General features: G+C 40.8%; 1 protein-coding gene across 15 annotated transcripts in view; it reads right to left on the bottom strand.

Moving 5' to 3' along the window:
• The window catches only part of tns1b (tensin 1b), a 193,605-nt gene that overhangs the window by 114,324 nt on the left and 55,775 nt on the right, over nucleotides 1–23,506 (bottom strand). For all 15 annotated transcript variants that reach the window (XM_084908935.1, XM_084908943.1, XM_084908945.1 and 12 more), the window contains exon 2: nucleotides 13,870–13,984. In XM_084908935.1, the coding sequence (XP_084765061.1) occupies nucleotides 13,870–13,984 (115 nt within the window). The remainder of the gene's footprint in view (nucleotides 1–13,869; nucleotides 13,985–23,506) is intronic.

Raw genomic sequence — 23,506 nt, forward strand, 5'->3', positions numbered from 1 at the left:
TTTAAGAAGGTTAATGCACACGTCTCTTTTTAAGAGTTAATTTGACTGAAACTTATTTGGTTATGAAATGGTTTTGATCAAACTGTCACACAACGTTTATTTTTTAAAGACTGTTATTAGCAGATGCCGTTTTCTTGTTTAAATATCAAGTTTCCAATGTGTAAATTACACGTAAATACATGCAAATGATCTTCTATCTCATCCTGTGACACATGGTGCTCTTATTGGGACTGCTGTGGCCTCTCTGATGTCAGCAGTCATGGTGTGGCTGAGTGTGTGTGTTGGTCAGTTAGCTCAGTAGGAAAACATCTGGTATCCAGACTGCGATCTCATGAGTCTGAGTCTCCCTCATGGTGAATTACATTTGATGTTTTATACACCCAAAAATGACATTTGTTTTTTGTTCATTTCATTTTGTTCTCAAAAATGATCAATGAAAAAGAATATGAGAAGTTCAAGAAGGATACTGAGGAACAGCATCATGGCCGCCCGCACAGCTTTTCAGTAAATGTTCTGTCAGTGATTATTCAACATTGTTTTCAAGGAATCTTATTTTTAAGACATGATGTGGCACTACAGCCAAACATCGGACACTGACAGTAAAGCCAATGGTTATTTGCTGAGAGGCTCAAGTCATCAAGGCCAAGAACACCTGATGTTTTACCTTTAGTCTTAAATGCTTTAAAAGATGACAGCTGCCTTTGGTGCAGGCTTCTTCAGTTCTAAAACCTGATGGAGAGTCACAGTTTAGTGGAGGTGTCACCCTGGATGTGGTCCTGAAAGATGATGAACCACCCTGTAATTATGTGAGTCAATAAAGGCCACACATCCAGGGGACAAACCCCCAAACACAATTCAATTTATATAGTGCCAAATCACGACAAGAGTTGCCTCAAGGTGCTTTATATTGTAAGGTAAAGACCCTACAATAATAGAGAGGAAACAGAGAAAACCCCAACAATCATATACAAGCACTTGAGTGACAGTGAGAAGGAAAAACTCCCTTTTAACAGGAAGAAACCTCTGGCAAAACGAGGCTCAGGGAGGGGCGGCCATCTACCGCGACCGGTTGTTGTGGTCGTGGCAGACCAAAGTGACTGAACAACTCTCAGGACCACCTAAAAACAGGCCAACATCATAAGGGGTTGAAACCTGAGACTCTCCATCAGTTTTGGAACTGAAGAAGCCTCGTGGATGAGAGCTGAAATGTCTTCATGAATCAAATAGAAGTCCTATTGCCTTTAGCAATGAAAAATGGCCTGGATGCGGAGAAGCTACGCAAAACTCTTTACTTTTACTTTGATCAGAGGTCATGTTCTCTGAGCAGCAACTGTAAGGATTAAGCTACAACCTACAAGGCTTTTCAGGAGACTTCAGTTTTTCTTTCACATCTAACCCTATATTCTTTGGAATGAGAGAAAAGTTAGGGGTTTAGGAGTGGTTACTTATCAGTTTTGAAATCAATCTAGGGTTAAATTAACATACGAGAACTTTATTAACATTATTTACATCAGGTGCACAACACAGTTGAATGTGAGCTGCAAGATGATAAATGTAAGATAAAATATGTGTTCACTGGTATTTCAGTGTGCTACAAGAGTATGTCTACAAACTGAAACCTGAGAAAGTGAGACGCTTCCTTTTTAGATCCAAAAAGTGTACTTACATCATGCAGAGGCATTTAGTTTCTATTTAAGCGCTCGCTGGACTATATTTGCACACGTGGGGGGCTTTTTTGACTTCTTAATTAGAGGCCTTCAAATCTGGGAGGCACCATGAAATCCTACCGGGATGCACAGCGCATCCCAGAAAGTTCCCAGAGTGAAACTGGAAAGGTTTGCTTCTACAGCATGACTCACATAATCTGTCAGGGAGCACCGAGATCGACTCCAGACAAAAATAATGAAACACATTCATTTAGATGACTGTTGATTCCCGCAAAGACTGTTTTCTTAACTCACGTGGGAGCTTGTAAACCTTCTGCTTGGCTTTTGTCATGTTTACTTTCATGATCAAAATTGCTATGAATCATTATTTTCTTATAATTTATTGTTTTTTCCATCTAAACCACAGCAAAATCCGCCATAACTGCCCATACAATGATGTAAAACAGAGCAAAGTACTAAAATCTCAATTGCTGACACAATTTGCCCACAAAGCCCATTTAACAGAGGCTCTGCAGTTTTAAATCATGCTGTATAATCTCGCCGATTTGTCATGGACTCTTAGATGTTCGTGTTTTCTGAGCAGGCTACACTGGCTTAAAAGTGCAGACTGACAATCGATTTTTGACTTTGGAAATAACAAAAATGTCATCACAGTGAGGCCCTGCAGCTGGGTCGGAGCTTTCTGCCCAATCACGTAAGCTTCTTCATCAGCTTAAGTGTTTTTCAGCATCAGCCTTTTATGGTGACGTATAGCAGATGAGAATCCTCGATGTTCAGAAACGTGCATCTGTGTAATCTCATGACAAACGGGAATGCTCATTGGATAAGAAAGCTCATGTCCATATACAACTGGAGAGATCCATGATGGCTTCTAAATGGATCGGGCGCTCTTCCCAAAGCCACAGTAAGAAAGTAAGAAGAAAAGTTTAACCAGTAAATATTTGATAAATAGCTTAAACAATGATTTAGCTAATTATTGGTGGAAAAACAATTCAGAGTGGACCTATTGTGTTTTTTGTTTTTTTAACTCTTAGACTCCACTAAAGTAGCTCTCCATGATTAACAGTCATAAAGTAATCTTGATTTAACCTTCTCCTTGTCCTTACACTGACTCAAACAAGCTCTACTCCCTTTAAGGCCAAGCTTCACTCATTAGTATGACTAGCAAATGTGGTGCTGTTGGGATCTGCCCTTATATGGTCAATGTTGAGTCCTATACTACTGGTCTGACAAAGTTTGGAGCTAACTGGAGTCCCTTCTAGCTAAGCTGGGAAGGAAGTTGCTAGTCATAACTCACCTTCATCATTTAAAACTGATTTATTATACATATTTTGTTTTTGAGCAGTTTTGCAGTATTTGCAGTTCAAAATAATCCTTTTCATTATATTGGACCGTGGTGCAGATGTTTTAGTGCCCTGAACACCTCCATTTAAACCAGCGTTCTCCTGATTAGAGCAGAAGGTTTGAACAACAGGTGCGAGTTCTGTGCCTATAGCAGAGGCTGTGTGCCTGACATGCTCATAACAGGGATATCCAATCACAATGACGACATAAAGAGCCAGGATTACAAAAAGCTGTCAGAATCAAAGTCTTTAGAGCAGTGCGAAGCTTGAGCGTTAGGTCACAGGTGGCATCATTTAAAATTTTGACCATGTTTAATACTTGCATCCCGCACTGTAAGAGCATATATGTGACAGAAAATAAGAAAAGCACAGCAGGATCCCTTTAACGCTCTGTAGACTCGTGTTTCAGCGCTGCACATGTGATGAGCTGTGACACAAGTCGCGTGGAATGTTCTCATATGTGTGGAAACCAAACACACTTTGCTTGATAAGCATAAAAGCCATGTGCTTGTCCATCAGGACGATGTCCAGCACCGTCCCCCGTAAACAACTCTCCTGGGCCACGTGGGAAGAAGTAAGACTTCCATATTGGGTGTGAAAGCGTGGAGCCCGGAGTGCTCAGGCTGGGCTTTACCTTGTTAGGAAGTCGGTGCTTTGGAGAATAAACAGAGCAGAAATGTTCCTGCTGGAGGGAGGAGAGGAGGGAGAGGAGGAAAGCAGCACAGTGATGAGGAGGGATGGAAGATGAGGAGAGAGAAGATACTGGAGAAAAAAGACATCTGTGCAGAGGATGAGTAATAGAGCGAGGGGGTGCAACAACTGCTCATATCAATCATTGAGAAGATGAGAGGACAGCAGGGATGGAAGTCGATCAAAATGAGGAGATGATGACGAGTGTGGAACGCCGGCTGCTATCTGACTCTGGGTCTGTGGTATGCTTTACGACATCGGAGGGAGGGGGAGAGAAGGGTTATAAAGAGGCGGGTGATTTCCTTCCCCTGGTCCCTTGGAATGAGCGTACAGTCCCACAGGGCTGGGCTGGACCCCTTTACAACACAATCAGAGGGGCAGGGGTTGGAGAATTTCCTCTTCCTCCACCCTCCTCACTCTCACTCTCTCCATCCTTCCTTTTTTCATTTGCTTCCCATGCACAAACACGTGAGCACCAACACATGTACATATGATGCGTTAACATACACTCTACATCACTCGTGTGTGTACACACAACAAATCCCTGAAATCACGATTCCTTAAATGTTTTTTTTCATCAGTTTTACACCTCTTTTTACACTGTAAGCGAAGCTACAAGATAAAACGTGAAGGTGGATGGATGGGTGGGTTTATTAAAGTAAAAACAAGAATGTCTTTGTCATGCTAAATGACACTCTACTTGCCCAAGTTTGAAACATTTTGGACTGGTAGGCATTTCCAGGTCCTATTTTAACCAAACATGAGTCACGAGCCATTCATCGTGAATCTCACTGCTTGGAGGTCAGTAAACAGCCTTGTGATGCATTAACACGGCCTTAACACACGGCCTGATCCCAACGTGCCAGGGGGACAAAAATAGCAGCACTGTGTGCAGGAAAGTCTCACAGTGACAAGAAACTTTTGGGGACAAAATAATCATTTTGAAAGCTTCATGAAAAAAAAGAATCTTGGAATCTCAGTTAGGTGTTTTGTATTTACATAAAATATTCATGAACAAACACACTTTTAAAGCTGCAGTGTTTAAAAAGAAAGGTCTCCCACAACATTACACCTTTTACTTTTTTATATCAGGTAAAATTAAAATTGCACCACTGCATCTTCTGTGGGGTTTGTCACTCTTTATACTTCCTTACTTCATGAGAGGAGAGTATCACAGAGACACAAATTCTGAAGCTTGAAAAGAGAGCCCAAAGTAGGCTCAGGAGATTGGGTTCCCCCTCAGACCACTCAAACATAATTATGGATTTTTTAATTGTTTTTTTCTTTGGCCAAAGACATTTAAATACCCTCCCCCCACCACTCAAAAAACAAAACAAAAAAAAACCAAACATGTTTTCTACCCCAGCTTCAACTCCATTTATAGGTTGTAAACAGCAAGTGTGTTTGAATTGGCATCTCTGGGTGTTTTTACTTGAAAGAATGTCTACTCAGTGGTTCAAAACCCACACATGCTGTAATGTTTTTTTTTCCCTGTAAACACTGAAGAGATGTGACTTTCAGTGTTTATGATGAAGATGTCTAGCAAATGCAGGTGGGATATATAACATTTAACCTGCTTAAAAATATATATTTTCCATGTAATTATGTGCATTTTGTGGAGAAAAACTGCTGAATCTCGCTGTTAGTTTGAAATTTTTTTTCCAAGCAATGTCATCGAAATAGCAATAAAATAGCAAAAGTAACAATACATGCTGTGTTGCATAATTAACTGCATTAAATAAACAGAATCATCCATAAGCCAACCACTCATTTTGGAGTTTGTCTTAAAAACTGAATATTGTAGACAAAACAATTATCTTGTCACAAAAGTGACTCCACAGACGACAGCGTTAAATCTTCTATTGTTCCAGACGCTTGAAAACCTGCGGTAAATTTCGTAATTTCACCACCTGATCCCTGTTGCGTGGTGCAAAGAATGCTATGAATGTGTCTACACATGCACTCTGCTTGCACCAACCTGCAGTGCACTTGCTGCATTTTCTGTGTACCGTAGCATTAATGTCAGTAATTATCGGCACCCAGCCACCTCTATCCATCTTTTGACTCACACAGGGTGTCATCATTCAGCCCACATGTTTTCCCGAGCTAAAATCCCTGCCTGTGCTGGGTTTCTGCGGGTAAAGCCCCACCTTCATTCAGCTGCTCAGGGTTTCTTAACTTGGGAGATCCCCACAAACATTGCAGGGGAGTTGGATAAATCCTGAGCAAGAGTTCCCATGGACTCAGATCTGTGTCATGAGTTTGCTTCTTCCTGACAAAACAGGACTTCTGTTTGTTTACTCTTGTGTCTGGTTGTGTGTGTTTCACTGTGAGTATTAGTCTGACTTTGTTTTGTTGAAACAGCTGTTTCCCTAAAACAATGTGCAGCTATGGAGAAACAACACAGGAAAACACTCAGGATTTAAGTTTCTGTAGAAGAATTCTGGAATTTTACTGTCTGCAGCAGATGTAGTGTGAAACAAAGATCTCTGCTGCCACCTGGTGGTTGCTAAAGTCCCTGAATCTGCCATGTTTTTCAAAACGTTGAGGGGTTTTTTTAATGGCGGCTCATGATTAGGGAGGTGTCCAACTTTTTGTCGGACTGCACGGCGCTTTTATCAATTGTCTCACATTTTCATTGCCTCTGGTTTACAAAAGTGAACATCTGGTAAGAAATGTGTGCCTCAAAAAGTGACGTGCTGATCTGTGCATCCCTTCTGAAACCCCACAGATGAACACAAACTCTTTGCTCTTCAGTTTGTTGGGAGCTGGTTACCCTAATCATGACCCAAGGAGCCACAGTTTGTTGGAATTTTCTAAAGTGGTCCTGAGCAGCAGTGCTCCAGGCTTTCTGAAGGACTTTCAAAGGTTTTCTTTGGACAATGGCTGCTTTTTCTCCAATTTTCAGTCCAGTTTTGCACCTGATTATTTTCAGAGGAATGATCCTTTGTTGGTTAAGACTTAAGAATCAGTCAGGCATAAATTTGGCACCTAAGTCGAGGGATGAACCACTGTTAAGGCTACACATAACAGACAAGTTAGCAAAGAATCAATTTTAAATTGCATCTTAAGGCTTTGTTAGTAGCAGCCTGTCACAAAACACATGACATGTTCACATTTCTTTGGTTGCATCTACAAAGCTGAAAACTCGCATATCTCAGTATGGTGTGGAGTGTGGGAGACCTAAATAATAAAAAAAACTATCTACAGCAAATGAACAGTATCTGAAAGTCATGTTCTTAAGAAAGAGGAAAAAGAAGAGGAAAAAAATCCAGGAAAGACATGACACAGGACCTGAAAGAGTCTTCTGGATCTTCAGTTGATCCGTTTGATGTTCACTGAAGCTTCATCAGAAGTGTCTCAGTGAAAGGACGGCTGTCAAGAAGCAATTGTTAAGCTAAGTTCACTTCATTAAGCTAAGGGAAACGGGGAGAAAGGGTGGGGTATGCCAAATTACACATTAGTGGCAACAGGTCTGGTCTGTCGGAGTGATGTGTCCAAATTTGAAATTTGTGGTTAAAATTGTGGAATCATCATTCGTTAACACTGATAAAATTGTGAACATCACACCATCAGATTTTGATCCACCATGCAATACCATCTGGAAAGCATCTGATTGGCAACAGCTTCATTTTTCAGCACAGCAATGACCCCAAACACGCTGCCAGTGCAGTAAAAGCACACCTGGATAGAAAAAACACACACTGGAACACTATCAGTCAACATTATTGACGCAGCTTGAGATCATCTTGACAGAGAACAGAACAAAAACGCAGAAACATCCAAAGAAGAGCTTTGAATGTCTTTCAAGAAGTCTGGAGAACTATTCCTGAAGACTATTTGAAATTACAATAAGATGCCTCGAAGGGTTCAGGCTGTGCTGAAAAATCAAGGTGCTCATACTAAATATTGACTTTCAAGCTTGTTAGAATTGTCTAAACCCTGTTTTTGCCTTAACACGTAACATAAGGAAATAATGGGCATCTGAAGACTTTAGCGCAGTAGTGTAAATAATGAAAAGTGTATCACGTATCACGTTCTATTCAGTTAAATTTAAAACAGCATAAACTCATCAGGGATTCTTTTACCTCTTTTTACAGCCGGGCTCGCCCCCTGCTGGCTAACATAAAGAATGTCAGTATGTCAGGGACAGATTACATTCAACTGAACAGCATCAGATACGGTTGTAATGTTTCCATCAATCCAGCTGGTGGCTCCCTGACTGCATGAACTGATTCGTAGAGTGGTTTGTTTCCTTGTCTATTTGAACAACAAGCAATGTGCGCAGATTTCTTAGAACTGACAAGAAGCTAATCAGAGAGCAGGTGTGAGTGTTACAGAGTGTGAAGGTTTCAGAAGAAGAAACTAAATCTGAACAAAATCAACCCCGTTCTTTCTGACAGCGCAGAGAGCCCATGTGCCTGATCACTGCTCACTGAAAATCATTGTCCCATCAGTTTAGCAGATTAGTATAACGACATCTGACAGGGAGACGGTTGCTTTCCATCATCTTCATCAATCTGCTCTCCTCGTTAAGCCAATGACTTCTGTCAAAGCACGGCATCACAGCTTCGTACGGTTTGTATGCGTGCGTACATCTGATGTGAACTTGGGCACTTGCTGCACAAACTGAAGTAAGATGTTACTCTGCTGGTGAGTAATGAGCCCATTTTGACACGATGCTGTAACACATGTTTTCACAGCCTAAGAATTTCTTAGCATCAGTGTACAGCTCCACGTGCAGGCAGTTCTAGTTGTGCGTGCATGTGCGCATGTTTGCTTGATGTGTGATAAGTGTGCATACTTGATGTGTGAGACGTGTGTGCGTGTGTTTACCTTCACTGGGGTTTGCTACATACCAGCTGTGTGAGCTAAGCAGTCAAGAACAGAGCAACGATAACCTTCACTCTCCCTTGGTAACAAACACACACATGCACCTGCTATAGTAGATTTTCTCTGGTCTGTGGAGGGGACCCCTGTGCAGTCACAAAGGAGTCGCAGAGCTGGACTCTTTGCAGAAAAGTGCTTCTTATCAAACCTTCACCATTTTCTAAAAAATATTTTGGAGCTGCAGAAGTTTTATTAAGTGCCTATGACTCTTCTGCCAAATTCTCAGTTGGATTTTACCTTTTAAGGGCACAATAGCAGCTCTAATGTACTACACACGAACATCTCTGTGAAAGAATATAAAAGCCAGTTCCTGCCTGCAGGCCCACCAAAACAGAGGGCCTTTTTTTCTTTTGTTTTGTTTTTTAACTGGAAAATTTCAGCCCTGACCTGCGTCAACATGCTATTGTCGAAGTAACTAACACCTTGTATCTTAGCAACTGCTGAAGAGAGAGGAAGTGGAGGTGCTCCTGCCATTACGCGACCACGTGACTGGAGAGTGTTGGTAAACAAGAGCAGAAACAGGGAGGGAGGTACTGCAGGGCGATGGGAGTGGAGGTTTTGTTTTGAACAACCATTTAACACATGTTGGGTAATCGGCTTATTCACGATCTGGAAGAGAGTCCGATGAGAACACCGAAAACAATCCTCATGTCTGTTTGGTTACATGTGCAGAAACACAGGAAGCAGGGAGGAAGCAGCTGGCCCGCCTCCATCAAAATGCAGCAAAATGTGCACAATCAGCACCTAAAGCTCATTACCGTTTGCCCAAAAACCTCTTTACACTGAAGCGGCGTTACGAGACACACTGACACTTACATTTGTCTATTTTGTGTCCACAAGGTCTCCAGCTGACTACTTTTGTTCAAATTTCAGCACTATGCTCATCAATTCTGATTGAAGGTCAAAGGATCAAAAGACAGATTTCTTTAGCAAAGAGCACGAGATGTTTCTAGAACTAAAAACACATGCGTAGGTTTTTAAGCTGCTGACATTAGAAGGACAAAGTCATTTGTGGTTTGGGTGCAGCACAATAAGACTGCTGGACCGCCACGTCCTGCATTAGCAACATGCTTTCCTGTTAGGTGCTCGTCAGTGCTGCATAAGGACAAAATTAAACATTTTCATTAAATATGGTGGTTGTTTAGACTTTTACTGCCACAAGACGCATTTTAAAACTATGTGGGAACGATTTACAGAATGGTGTGCTCTGTTTTTGCACAAAAAGGAATGAGATCACAGATACAAGTGGCAGAAATGAGCTTCCTCCAAACAGTGTCTGTGTTCAGGAGAATCATAGCTAGGTATTCTCTTTATTGCCGTCGGGCAGACGACATAGAGGGATGGCTGCGTGGACTACCAGATTAAAGGACAGCTTTTATTGTCAAGCTATCAGACTCCTCAAAAGCAATACCTGACACTTCCAATGGATAGATGGAAATTTTATGTGCTGAGCTGTACGTCTTCTGAACGAGACAACAATCATTCTGCCAATAAAGGTCATTTCAAAAAGAAACCATAGGTTATAACAGCAGCTTTGTTTTCTGTAGCAGCTCAGTCTCACTTTTTATCATCTTTAAACCTGATACTGTCCCACTGTATTATGTCTGTGAAGGTTCTCAGTCATCCAGGTCAATATAGTCTAAGGAGCTTGGAAGAAAGACCTCTCATCTGAGAAGCGCCTTCAATTCTAAGGTCAAATGGTGGAGAGTCGCAGATTTAAGCCCTACAGCAAATGCATACCTTGAAACTAAGCTTACCCTAATGAAATCAACAGATTATGTATTTAGATTTTACACACTGAGAATACACTTTTCAAGTGTTTCCAAAGCCCGAGCTCTTAGCTCTCTTAAAATCATCTGAGTGCTTCTTTAAGTCTAAATACTTTAAATGTATCTGGGTACCATATTCTGCATCCTTGTCTCGTTGCTTCTAGTTTTGGCAAAATGGGAATTTAATGAATCATATGACATGGAGACAAACGAAGGAAGAGGAAAAACGGAGACTGCTAGACGTCTGCTGTCTGAGCAGACAGCTGTCTCCTGTTCACTTTGTGTTGTCATCGTAAATCTGTCTCTCACACACACACACACACACACACACACGACCAAAGCCAGATACAAGTAGGGGAAGAGAATTATACTGAGGTAAATTAAATCAAAATAGAGTCCAGTGAAGCCTTGCCATGATGGTTTAGTCCTCTAATAAATCATATCTTACAGGCGGTGGTCCCAGGTGCTGTCCTGTGTCAGTTTATGAGAACACTTAAGGGCTGTCTCCACACACAAGTGTATGCTGTTTAACCAGAACAGACTGACAGCAGCAGTGAGTGTGTGTCACATAGAAATAAATCTTTTTGGGGAATGACTTATCATTTGCTGATCACTGCAAAGTGCACCAATGGAGATCTTTGTGGCATTTTAATGGAATTATTTGGCTAATAACAAGGTTTGCTACAGGAGACGGTTCATTCAAGAAGGCTTCTACATCAGTTTTTTTTGGGTTTTTTTGAGTATTTTACTTGTCTGTTAATTAGCACTTATTAGCAATAATCTATGTATATTGCCCATACACATGTAGTTTGCTTACTAAGATTTGTAGAATTAGCTAACTTAGCCTTCCACCCTCTCATCCAACAGCAGTGTTCAGGCTTGTAAATGTAGCCCAGAAACATTTTTTTGAACAGTACGTGTTGTTATTGTTGCATAAGCAGCAGATGCAAGTTTGCTCCTGTGAAATACAGCATCCTATGCGGAACATGAAGGCTAATGTGAAGATTTAATTACATAAATTATCCCACCAAACACATTCAGAACACCTGGAAGCACAAGTTAGATCAGAGGATAAAGCAGGTGTTGAAGTTCAATTATTTTCTAAGCCTTTTATGATCCCGGAAAAGAAGACTTTACTGTGCCAGCATAATCTGCTCCTGCATCATTTTGCTTTATACTTGCAGTAGACACAGTCACCTAAAGACCTGCTCTAGTATCGCAACTGAGGAAAAGATTGTGCTCTTCTTCTGCTCTATTTGTTATGTAATAGCAGATATAACCACACCTTACAGTATCCTGAGCTTTTGGCACTTTTTTAACATGAGCATTGCACAATAATATGTCAGACTGCCTTTGAGGAGCTGATAAGATACCAACAAACAAGTAATGTTCATGTTTTTCTAAGCTACATCAACCCAGACTGTGTCAGTTTTGGGAAGATGCAAACTAAATATCCCCCCCCACTGTGTGCCAACCCACACATCCAGCCTTTTCCGCATGGATTCATTTGGCGTTATCGGAGTGAAAACAGGCATTTCCACTACAGCACGATGTGCCAAGCAGGCCGAGGTCATACATTCTTCCGTTTTTGTTTTTATCCTGCTCTGCACACTGGACCGAAAAGATTTACTGCGTCGAAATGGTCAGAAAACGGTGACCACATTAACGTCGGTTACTCCGTCTCAGCTTCTTTCCTGCGATTGTTTGACATTTTATGTTATAAGCCTATCGCAGTAGTTTCAGGTTTTAAAAAAACTGTAAAAACATAAAAATAACCTCAGAAGGGCTCCGGTCCTGGCTATGTTAGTATATCCATTTAACACCGAGACACCCTGCAGTGTATATTTTTAAATGAGAAAACATGCCTCCATCTTTATTCTATTAATAATGACTGCACCGATGGAACGATGCAAATCAATCAGCCGTCAGTCAACCACATTGTCTCTTCAGTAAACACCATTAAGGAAATTGAGAAGCTGTTAACCTTTAACCCTCCTGGAGCTTCTTCTGCCATCCTCTGTCACTTAACTGACAAAATCCCTGCACAAAGGCGACCCCAAGTAACCTTGGATGACCTCTCATTTAGACCACTGACGGATGTGTAACAGATATTGCCTTCAATGTTTTCCTGACTGCAGCAGTTATTATTACCATCCCTGTGTGCCTCTTAACTCTAGCTCGGGGAGATTTAAGTGATCAAACAGAGTTTAGATTAGGAGTCTAACGAAAGTGTTTTGCAGCCTGTTTCCAAAAAACATAATGCAATCATTTGTAAATCATTTTAATGCTATAGTTTAATGAAAAAAATGCATGCAAGTGGCAAAAATGTATGCTCATTTTCTATTTGAAAATTGAAAGCCTGAAACGGTAAAGAATTTAGGGACGAGTCTGAAAGCCAGCGCTGAGTGGACTCAGGTGGTATTTTATTAAAAACAGACGTATTTCTAAAGTGGAAATCACGACAAGGACTCAGCAACACCTCTGGAACCCATCATCAGTGAACACAGTTTGCTGCTGAATTCTAATTAAAACTGTCTGGATTGATAATTTGCGTAAATTCTTATTAGTGCTTGAAGCTAAGCGACCTATTACAACTGTTGTGAAGAAGTAGATGTATAACATGTGCTGGTGGGGGCTTTGTAAGGTGCGTATTACACATCGTAAATGGGTGTATTTTAACTATAACTCAGTAGCTTTTGCTCAAAACCGTAACAAACAAGTGAAAGCAAAAACTTTCCAAGGAGTTTCCCCCCAAAGTCAGGTGTGTTTATGCCTCTGTAGTCGTGCCTGCCTGCTTCGAATATGACACTTCTTGGGACCTAAAAGTGGAAACGCTCCTTCAGGTGTTCGTCGTATATGTAGTTTCAGAAATGGTAACATGGTTCAGACTGTAGAAGCAGGGAATCAACTCAACTGTTTAGTATGAGGACTTCTGGACAAAATGCACACTAGTATGGATAACAAGATCTGCTTCCTTGTCTGAAAATCAAAGTATGTAAGTCTGACCAATCAAAGTGAGCTGAACAAATTTTTGTTCGTCAACTCTTCCAGAAATGGTAGGTCAGACTGTATATGAACCTTGGACCCTGAAAATATTATCTTAACCACAAAAAAGGAGGATTAAGATAAGATCTTATATCTTACCGGCTTTTAACTACAAAACAATGCTTGGCTCGGCTCACATAGGCAACAAACTGAAACTCTTTGAAATGCTTTCTAGCTAAGTGGTAATGAGTACAAATATTAGACAATTTTTACAATTTCATTGTTTTGTTTTTATTGCTTTAACGTTATTATGCTGTCTAAAATAGGTCTCTTTTAAATGAGACTGAGTCTCAATGGGATTACCTGTATAAATAAAGGTTAAATTAAAAAAAAAGAAAGATACTAAAGGTAGGCTCATCAACAAAAACCGTTAACCGAGCATAACTCTGCTTGAATTCTGTCATCATCACGAGGAGAGCTGCTGGGGTGAGTCCTGATGTGGGAGCTTCAGGACAGGTGACTGACCTCGGCAGATGAATCCGTCTTGGATGATGGTTTGTTTGCAGACGCTGCAGTGCTTTGCCTTCTTGAAAGTCTTCACCCGGAACGTGTGGGAATGAAGAGCCTCCAACTCCTCTGGCTGCAGTCAGGAAAACAACAACAAAAGACAAAAGAGGAGGAATGTTAGTTTAAAAAAAATGTTGCAAGCTTCACTGAGTCCAGGTGGCGTGAGTCATTTTATTGAGCGGGATTTTTGTGCCCAGAAGATCATTCAAAACACAAATGAAATCATTTTATAAGCTAGACAATACTGAATCTATAAAGTCAAACTGTAAATCATATATCAATCCTTACATTCATCTCAGGAGAAACCCCTCCTCCAGAGGCAAATCATTACAACTAAGTTATTTGTGCTTAAAAACTGTGCTTCAAAGTCCTCTAAAGTCCTCCCAGGAAGTAAAGCTGTGGGGGTTTAAGCTGTCAGAAGCAAACAAAAAAAAAAAAAAAGAAAACACTGTCTTATCTCCTGTTTTTCTTTCTTTCAACCACCTCCTACTCCTTTCTCCTCCCCACATTTGACCTGTCATCTCTTTGCCCTCCTTTGCAGGTGTGTTACACAACTCTGGAGAAACTTTATCTCCCAGGCCTGTTAAACATCCCCGAGTGTCTGTCTGCAGCCTGCTGTTTTTCCTTCACCGTGTACCATCCAGCGTCCAGCCCTTTTCCTGTCGGCTTTGTAAACGCAGTTTAAGGCCGTGACACACACCAAACACAAAAGTGAGACCGACTCCTGCAGGGTCTTTATGAGAAACGTGCGTCATATTTCCATAAGTCCCCCCCCTCTCCAAAAATGTTCAATCATGGGAAACGTGACATAATTTTTGTTGTTTATTTGCTCAGCTGGTCTCAGTTTGTGTCTTAAGGGAATAACAGCTTAACGGATTATACTGTTAAAGACACTTTTATATTTAATTAGAAAAGGCTGAAATGCGTTGGGCAAGAACTGCAAAACAAACTTACACAACACTGACAGTATAGCACCATGTAATACCTCTGCAAGCCTACTGAATTTTTCTCTGTAAACGTCTCCATGCATGTGTAGGATTTTTTCATGCATCTAAGTGCCTCAACTCCACATACCTTCAGTTCTGGGATGAAAGAGAGAAAATGGATGTGTTTTCAACACAGGAAGTGCCCGTTAGCATGGCGTTCAGCCATGAGGCTTCCATTAAGAGTGTGTGTGTGTGTGTGTGTGTGTGTGTGTGTGTGTGTGTGTGTGTGTGTGTGTGTGTGTGTGCGCACATGCCGGACAGGACTAAAAGTGACCATGTGGTTGGCATATTGGGGGACTTCTTGTACAGGAATTCTCAAACTGGAAGACCACAGAGACATATTGAGCATGTTAGAAGGAAACTCAAGTAGTTCCCTCTCTGAAAGAGCTGCCAGACCACCAACCATCACAACCTTAAAACCAATAATGCCCCCTCCGTGTTCATTCTCCTCAGTCCAAGCAGGAATCTTGTTGGAAGGCAGCGGAGTGAGAAATGACAGCACAGGAATAACGCTTCAATTATAAATCAAACTAAGTATCTGTTGGACTAAGTGTGTAGTCTGTCTTCCCATTTAACTGCTCTACAGTAAAGCTAACTGGTCATCAAAGTGCTACACTCCCTGTAACAACAATAGCTGTAATTTCTTTGCACTGTTAGATATGTAATTCCAGAGAGGTTTGGATTTACATGGTTTGGTTTTTAACAGTCTTTTCTAGATTTGTTCTGGTCTGTTTTGTACAACTAATAGGCAACATCAAAGGCATCATGGGAATTGTATGATTAAGCTTTCTTGGAACTTGATTTATATTAGTGATTTGCGCTGTCTGAGCCTGGATTTCCTCAATGCAATGTCATCTGGGAAGCAGTTAAAACACAAGCAGGTAATATTTCAGGTTACTCTCTAATATAACATTGAGTTCAACAATGCAAACGCTAAAATGACTCAACAAGACTTGACAAAGATTTAAAACCGGGGTCAGTGTTTAGGTATGACAGGCCTACAACATTTCCTTTAAAGGGCAAAAGCTGTTATCCTTGCACTTCCATGGACTCGGGGAGGAATGTCGAAACTTGTTGATGTAGTTTTTTTACGATTTATCAGCATTTCCTGTCATACAGGCTCAATAATATCATCCATTAAATATGGCTGACTGGCACAAAGACAGATGCAATTTTTTGGGTGTGAAACCTGAAGCCAGTGCAGAACTGCATGAAGCCTGCATTTATAACAGGCATCAGGGGTGGCAGAAACATCTATTGTCCGACAGAAGTCGGAAAACAGCCTTCAGCCTTGACCCTTAAACACTTTCCTGAAGAGTTTATGACACCAATCAATAACTTCTTGTCATATTAATAGAGTCCTTTTTGCAAATATTGGTCATCCTAGGCATCAGACAAGAACATCATCCAGGATATGCTCAAGAATTTGTGATTTACAAATCATACAGCTTCACAGAAACATCCACACTTGCACGCACATCTGGGTTCAAAACGCTAAGATGTCAGTGATGAAAACACTCATCTCAAGTCTTGGGAACTCTACAGAAATACATGATTATCCATCCTGTCAACTTCCACATAGTGTTGAAGCAAAGATCCACCATATTAAAAGAAGTTTAGCAAGATCGTAGTGTCAGTATGTTCTGGTAGCAGACATCTCTCTCCAGAGGTCTTAAAAAATAACATTCAAAAGGCTGGCACTGTGAATAAGGCTTTACAGCTTTATGATGCATTACACTTTCTCAGAATTGATGGTTTCTCTGATTCACGTGCTTATCCAGAGGTTTAGCAACTTAAACATACTCCAACAGCTCTATGCAGAACTTCACTGTTTGTTTTTCAGAGCCGCATGGCAACAGCAGGACAGCCGACCCTTCATTCCATCTCCCGACTACGCCTTGCCACAACATAATGTGATTAGCTTAATCTAGTTAGACTGAAATAATGACCATGGCTGTGCAGGATGCACCATGTTGGCAAGGGGGCTTTTCTGAGGAGGAGTGAAGGTCCCTGGTTGGCACTCATATGTATCTTACCAAGGCCCTGGCTGGCACCTGCTGGTTTAAGACTTTGGATATGGATTTAGACTTTGAGAGGTTGGAAAAGCGTGATATGTGAGTTTAATCGTATGCTCGGTCACAGTAATTCAAGCATGTCTAAGCTTTGCCAAATTACACCAAATTTAATGGACACTGATACTGCTGGAATGAGGCAGGGCGCAGATTACGCCTGTTGGGGAATCAACTGTCAACATAAAGAGTCTATACTATCAGCAGGCAGGTGGCTGGAGGAACACCTGCCTTTAAATTGCTTTTTGTCAAATGTCTATTCTCAAACCACACAATCAAAAACAGTCATTAAGTCCTGTGGGGGCTACAATGACATCACCTGTTTTGGATGCAATTACCACAATGATACTTGGGAAAGGATGTGAGGCAGTAGTGCGCTCTTTAGTGAACTCTCATGTACTCTGCTTCCACTGGTACATTTTAAATTTCATTTAAAAAAAAAAAAATTATACATTGCATCATAACAATACAGTAAATTAAGCTAACAGTAAAAGAAAGCTCCCAGATGTCTCTAGTGAAATAAAAAAAATATGAAAAAATTACAGGAATCTGTTTTTAAAACAAGCCAGAGTATCAAAACGTTAACATAAAGTAAAGCAGGTAACGTAAAAATAAATGGAAAATTAAATGTAACATACTACAAACCCAGGTGTCAGTTGCTGGGGGGATGTGATCATCCTAATTCTCCCCACAAGTGAAATCCCATCACATGGTTATCCTCAATGAGAAGCCCATCATTTCCACTCAGGGCTACAGGTCTTTGTGTCCTGTTTTCACTCAGATTTTGATGCACATCTCCACAGCTTCAACATTACACGACACAAAAGAACACCACTCAGTTTTTTATTTTTGTTTGTTTGTTTTCTCATCAGCAAAAGTTCTACAGCGGAGCCAAAGCTAAAGGGTGACATGAAAATCCTGCAGACACAGAACATCAAACTCGCTGGCTTCCTTTTCTAAAACCAGAGTTCATCTCTTTGCTGTGGCATACAACCTCCCACCAAAAAAGCCATCCTTGTTTTATCATCCATCATTTCTGTTTATACTACCTTCATGTCACGTTGGCTTCACACACCAATGATGACCTGAGTACCGTCTGCAGTGGAATAGAGAAGTTTGGACTCCTTTAAAAGTAGATGCCTTCTCCATGCACAAGGAAATTCATTTTAATAAATTTGGGAGTTCCTGCGGAGCTATAATCATGAACTAGGCATGGTCATGATGGTTACGAATAGTCATTAAACTATAAAAACAAATCTAGTCTAAATCTGTTTCCTGTCATAAGTAGAGGTATTTTATAGGTATAGGTATTTTTCTTCTCTCTTTAGTAATGAGACAATGTTTTGTAATTTCTTGTCTATAACAAACTTCACCTTTCTCCCACCCCTTCTCCCACCCTCTCTCTCTCTCTCTCTCTCTCTCCCCCTCTCTCTCACACTCACACACACACACACACACACCTCTACACTACGCTGCACTGTGTTAAACAGGCAGGATGTCTCAATCCAGGAGTCTATTCAGCGGCCTCTTTGACCACTCCTGAGCCTTCTCACACTCTCCCAGCCCTCTATCCATTCACACACCAGGACTTAACCAGTCAGACAGCCAGGGTGGGGGGGTGGTGGTGGCGGTGGTGGGGGTTGGAGGGTACAGTCGTCCACTGTTATGCCACTTGTCTTGTTTGTACATTTTTATTCTTTGACTTCTGTGGGTAGAGCGGTTAAAATGAGGCTGGAGGAGTGTAATGTGCATAGAGGATACTCGAGCTGAAATTCTTTTGACTTTGAGAGGTTTAAATTTGCAGTATCACTCGAGTGCCAAGTAGTCCAAGACATCCTCCTTCACACAGCCACACAAAAGAAAGAACTCCTCAACACGTCTGTCTGTTTGAGTCCGCTTGCCCTCACCAGAAATCTGCGCTTCAGTCGTTTAACCCCAAAATGTAAATACGGCGCGCAGCAATATAGCAGGACGCTCCCTTTTGTCAGCCCTTAATTGTTTCCGATCATTAGCGATGCACCCGGGGCTCTCAGAGTTTGTTTATTGTTTCGGGGTTGGAGTATATGGGGGATTCGACTGAGGATGATGAGGAGACCTATGGGGGTGGGGAGCACAGATCTGCAGAATTAAAGACGTCCCTCTGAGTGCGTTCACGGGATATGAAGCCCAAGCTGATCATTTTTTGTTTCAACCTGTAGCGGCCCATGCAAATGGACTCTGTCCCTCACATTTGCGTCACACTTCAGGCTCTCAAATGGACCACAAAGAAAGGAAATGGTTTCAGACAACCACCCGGGACCCCCGAAAGCTGGGGTCAGGGTGTACAAATACCCCCCCTCGTCAACTCGGGCACTGCAGCTCCTGGGAACAGACTCCCGTTCCCTTAGAGACGCACACATAATCTCCTGCCTAACACTCATTAGCACGCATGGGCAAAACAGGCGCTCTCGTGCATAAAGATGTGCAAATACGTACACACAGATGAACAGACCTCCTACATCACACATTCATACACATATGTGCAGAAATAACTGACCATCACTCACAAATTCCACCCTCATTTTACACTTTTCATTCCTAAAAGTTGTAAAAAGAAGAGGAAGGTCTTCACTTAGCAGCTGCTACCTTTCCACTTTTCCCAGTTTAGTTTTAGGCACAGCCTGGAACGGTAACAAAAGGGCTGACATCAAAAAGTTTAAACCAGATTTTTTCCTCTTTAATGGAACAATAGGTTTAGATGTTAATCAATACTGTGTTGTTAAAATTTAAGGTTAAAAGATCTGTTATTTTTATCTGTATTGGGCTCCATGGACTGTTGTGGTTGACGGGGCTCAGCATGAGAGCTGCTCATGCTTTCACCAGCACCAGCTGTCCAGCCATCAGCAGCAGAAGTTTTACATCCACCACTTTTGCAAGATTCTAGCCTGATGCACACTGGGCTTTAATATCTGCAGTCTAAAAAACAAAAAACGATCTTTGGTTTTGTCATCGTTCCCCTTTGTTTTGGGGGCATTGATTGCACTGTCAGTAACACCCACATCAGTCCAGAGGCATTTCTTGTTAAGTGATGACATTAAATCTTTAAGTTTTACTTTTTTCTGTTCCTTGACAAAAATTCTCTTTTTTTCACTTTACAGATTTGGATTTTCTTGATCGCTAAACTGACACATTGCCTGTAAAGAGTCTTGACAACATTGTGCTGGAGGGATAAAACACACGTGTGGTCGAGTTCATCATTTTCAAATGACGCATTTTAACAACTGTTTGCTTACGTTTACATGTAGTGGATGTAGTGGTTTCTGATTACTTTGTAGTTCTGGTTGATATATTTTGTCAGTGATAGGATTAGTTATTTGTTTGATGAACACTAATGAATTACTACATTTTCAAGCTAGTGGCTTCAGAACACAAAAACCAGTGTGTGGACAGTATTATCATCAGTGCCACCACTTGTTTGGCCAGCATTTAGGCCCAATATATCTCCTACGCTGGGTCAAGGTGTCCATCAGAGGCAGCTACAACCAAAAACCTCTGCACAGCTGCAGGCTGCACTCAGCCATTCCTCCACAGCAGATCCTCCATGCACTGTCCTCTCATATCAAATGTCTTGTGTATACATATATTAGAACACTGGTAATTACAACCTAAAACACAAAACTGTGTTTATTTAATTGACTACTACAAGTAGACATTAAATGATGGGCAATTTTATTCATCATTTTGTTTTTTTGTTCTTCTCTTTGGCTTCATGGGAGGATTATGGGTCAAACTGGGGGCATGGGGTACCTCCCAAAGGCAATAGCAGGGGAAACAGTGTTGTCCAAGAACTCAAAATGCACAATTACAGAAACATGATCTCGTCACGTAGCGAAAAACCGCCATAATTTGATTAATGGCAGAAAAATTAAACTCAAATTTGAGATTTTTTTAAAAAAAACAAAACAAACATCTGAAACACATTTGTCCAAGGCTGAGTTTTAGATTTCAGATAGCACTGTTTTTCTTGCAATGGATATAAAGTTTTAGAATCATACTGTTCATACAGCTTCAGCATGTATTAGGTAATGTTATAGTATGGAGATAAACCCTTCCAGACTCTGCTTGGCGACAGACATTCCAGCTGAATAAGGTAACCAAGAGGCTGTTTTTCTCCTCAAGTTTAGAATTCAAAACTATTCCCTCGACTGCTTCCCACATGTGACTCATGCAGAGACCTATGTATTTACACACACTGATTTCCCCTCTGATTACACTGGCACTTGATGCATTACCTCATATACACACAGAACCATGTTTGTATGGGTACAAACGCCTCTGACACTTGGCCATACTGCTCAATTCAGTCTGTCAGCTGTAAAAGCTGTAAAAGTAAAGTTTAAAAAAAAATAAGTACAGAAAAAAATAGAATTGCAAACAAAATTTGGTTCCTTTTAATAATAAACAGACGATAAAAAAAAAAAAAAAAAAACGTATACCATACACACAACACAAAATATTAAAGGATCAAAGACATGAAGTAGGAATGTGTGAGCAAAGTAAAGTTTATTTTTAAACTGTCTTTACAATATCTGATACAAATTTTTCAAATCCATGTGCATCTAACAGTAGTTTTCTGACAAAATCAAAATTTAGTAATTATGAATTTTGCTTTCAGTGTGATATGGCTAAAATGGTTATTTCAGCACACCAGTAAAATCATCAGGACTTGTTCTAGGACAAGTCAGTAAAAGAAAACAATTAGCTAGTGTTGTACTAGAAGGCCACACGAGGCATTATCACAGTCAATGGGAGTTAAGAACAAAATGTATTTCTTAAGTTTAATTTCATATCAGCCAGTTCCAGGTTCAAATGTTCACTGTCCCTAAAAACAAGACAAAGAAACAGACATACCACTGACAGTTAAAGAGTAAAATATTTTTATAATCCTGATAACGTGCTCATAGTCAAGTGTAGCATCCAGGCATCCATGGAAAACAAAATAACAAGGCTAAGAGTAAGAAGATAGGAGTTAACTAGCTAGATGTCACCTAAAGATAAGTAGGCTAATGCTCAATCAGCAGAGAAAAGTGCCATCACATGACAAAAATTACATAAAAAAATGAGGATAAAAAATTAAAAGTTAGAGAATCTGAGATGACCCCATTCACACGATGATACTGGCAATTAATATGGTGCACCACAATTCAATTTATATGTGTTAGAGGAAAAAAGTTACATCTGTTACATTAGTTACAGCTGGCTAGACGGCCGGGGTGTAACATTTCTCCAAAACCACCATTTGGTGGCACAGCATCCGAATTTAAAATGTCAAGAAACAAAAGATGTAGCTACTACTACTACCCTACTATCTTACCCTGAAATTCCTGGCCTAACAAGTGTTGCTGGAACAGTCCACAGTAATTGCTTGTTCTCCACTTAAACTGGTCCTAGAAACTAACAATGACACCACTCCCCATGACCAAAAAGAACCCAACCAAACAAAAAAAACAAAAACAAAGATATTTTGTCTTCATATTGATAAGAAAATTGAACTTTTCACCAGGTTTCATGCAGAAAAAAAGTAAGTGTTTTGTGATTTTTCAGCTGTAGTGAGAAGAGGTGAGAAAGAAGCTGCCACAACAGAAGAGACGGGCAAGCACCAGCCGTCCGTCCTCCCCTTCTGTGTCGATTTCCTACAGCGTGAATGGAGGCAGTGAATAGCATATACACACATACACACAATATAGTGCTTCATTATTGACCCCCACCAATCAAACACTATTGTTCTTCCCGCTGAGGCCAGAAGACTAACCGAGACCTCTGCAGTCAGCTGGGTTAATGAGCCAGCTAGCACACTACAGTCTCTCATATGGGACACCATATGCATGGATAGACATTTTAACAAGATGCATTGGAGTGATCACTGCATGTCTCCATCTGTGTTTTTGTGCATACACATGTAACGCTCACTGACTCAATGAGTGTGCAAGCAAAACTAATTTCAGATGACCGCAAACAGAATTTCTGAAAGATTTCTCAAAAGCTTTTTCTACTTTTGTGACGACCCCCCCTCCCATCCTCCAGAGGACGGTCCCTTTTCACAAAAGGCTGCTATTCTTCATTTCAGCTGGCAAAGGACAACTGACCTCTAACCTCTAACCTATCTCCTCTTCCCCACGACCTGACCTCTTTCCTCCACGCACTACCTTCATCGATTCAAGTCTTTCCCCATCACCAGCTAAAAATCCAAAACAATCTTAACCTCTATTCTCTTTCCATCTAAACTCATGATATCATGTGACTATAAACAACTCAAATAGTTGGGGGGTATAATCAGAAAAAAAGAGGCTCTCTCCTTGGAAACTTTACAAACTTCACAAAGTATATTAGATCATTTTCAATGGTACCTAAACTGTACAGCCTATCAGAATCAGGCATGACTATAACAGTGGGTTTAAAATGGGGGTCATTAAAAAATTGATTCCAGCTTTGACACTAGCCATCCAAAGCCAAACCCCCCGAATAATTTAAACAGCACTTAAACTTCAGTTGAGAAATCAA

This window comes from Perissodus microlepis, chromosome 16 (assembly GCF_051167445.1).
Source record: "Perissodus microlepis isolate ML-2025 ecotype Zambia chromosome 16, ASM5116744v1, whole genome shotgun sequence".
Lineage (NCBI taxonomy): Eukaryota > Metazoa > Chordata > Actinopteri > Cichliformes > Cichlidae > Perissodus > Perissodus microlepis.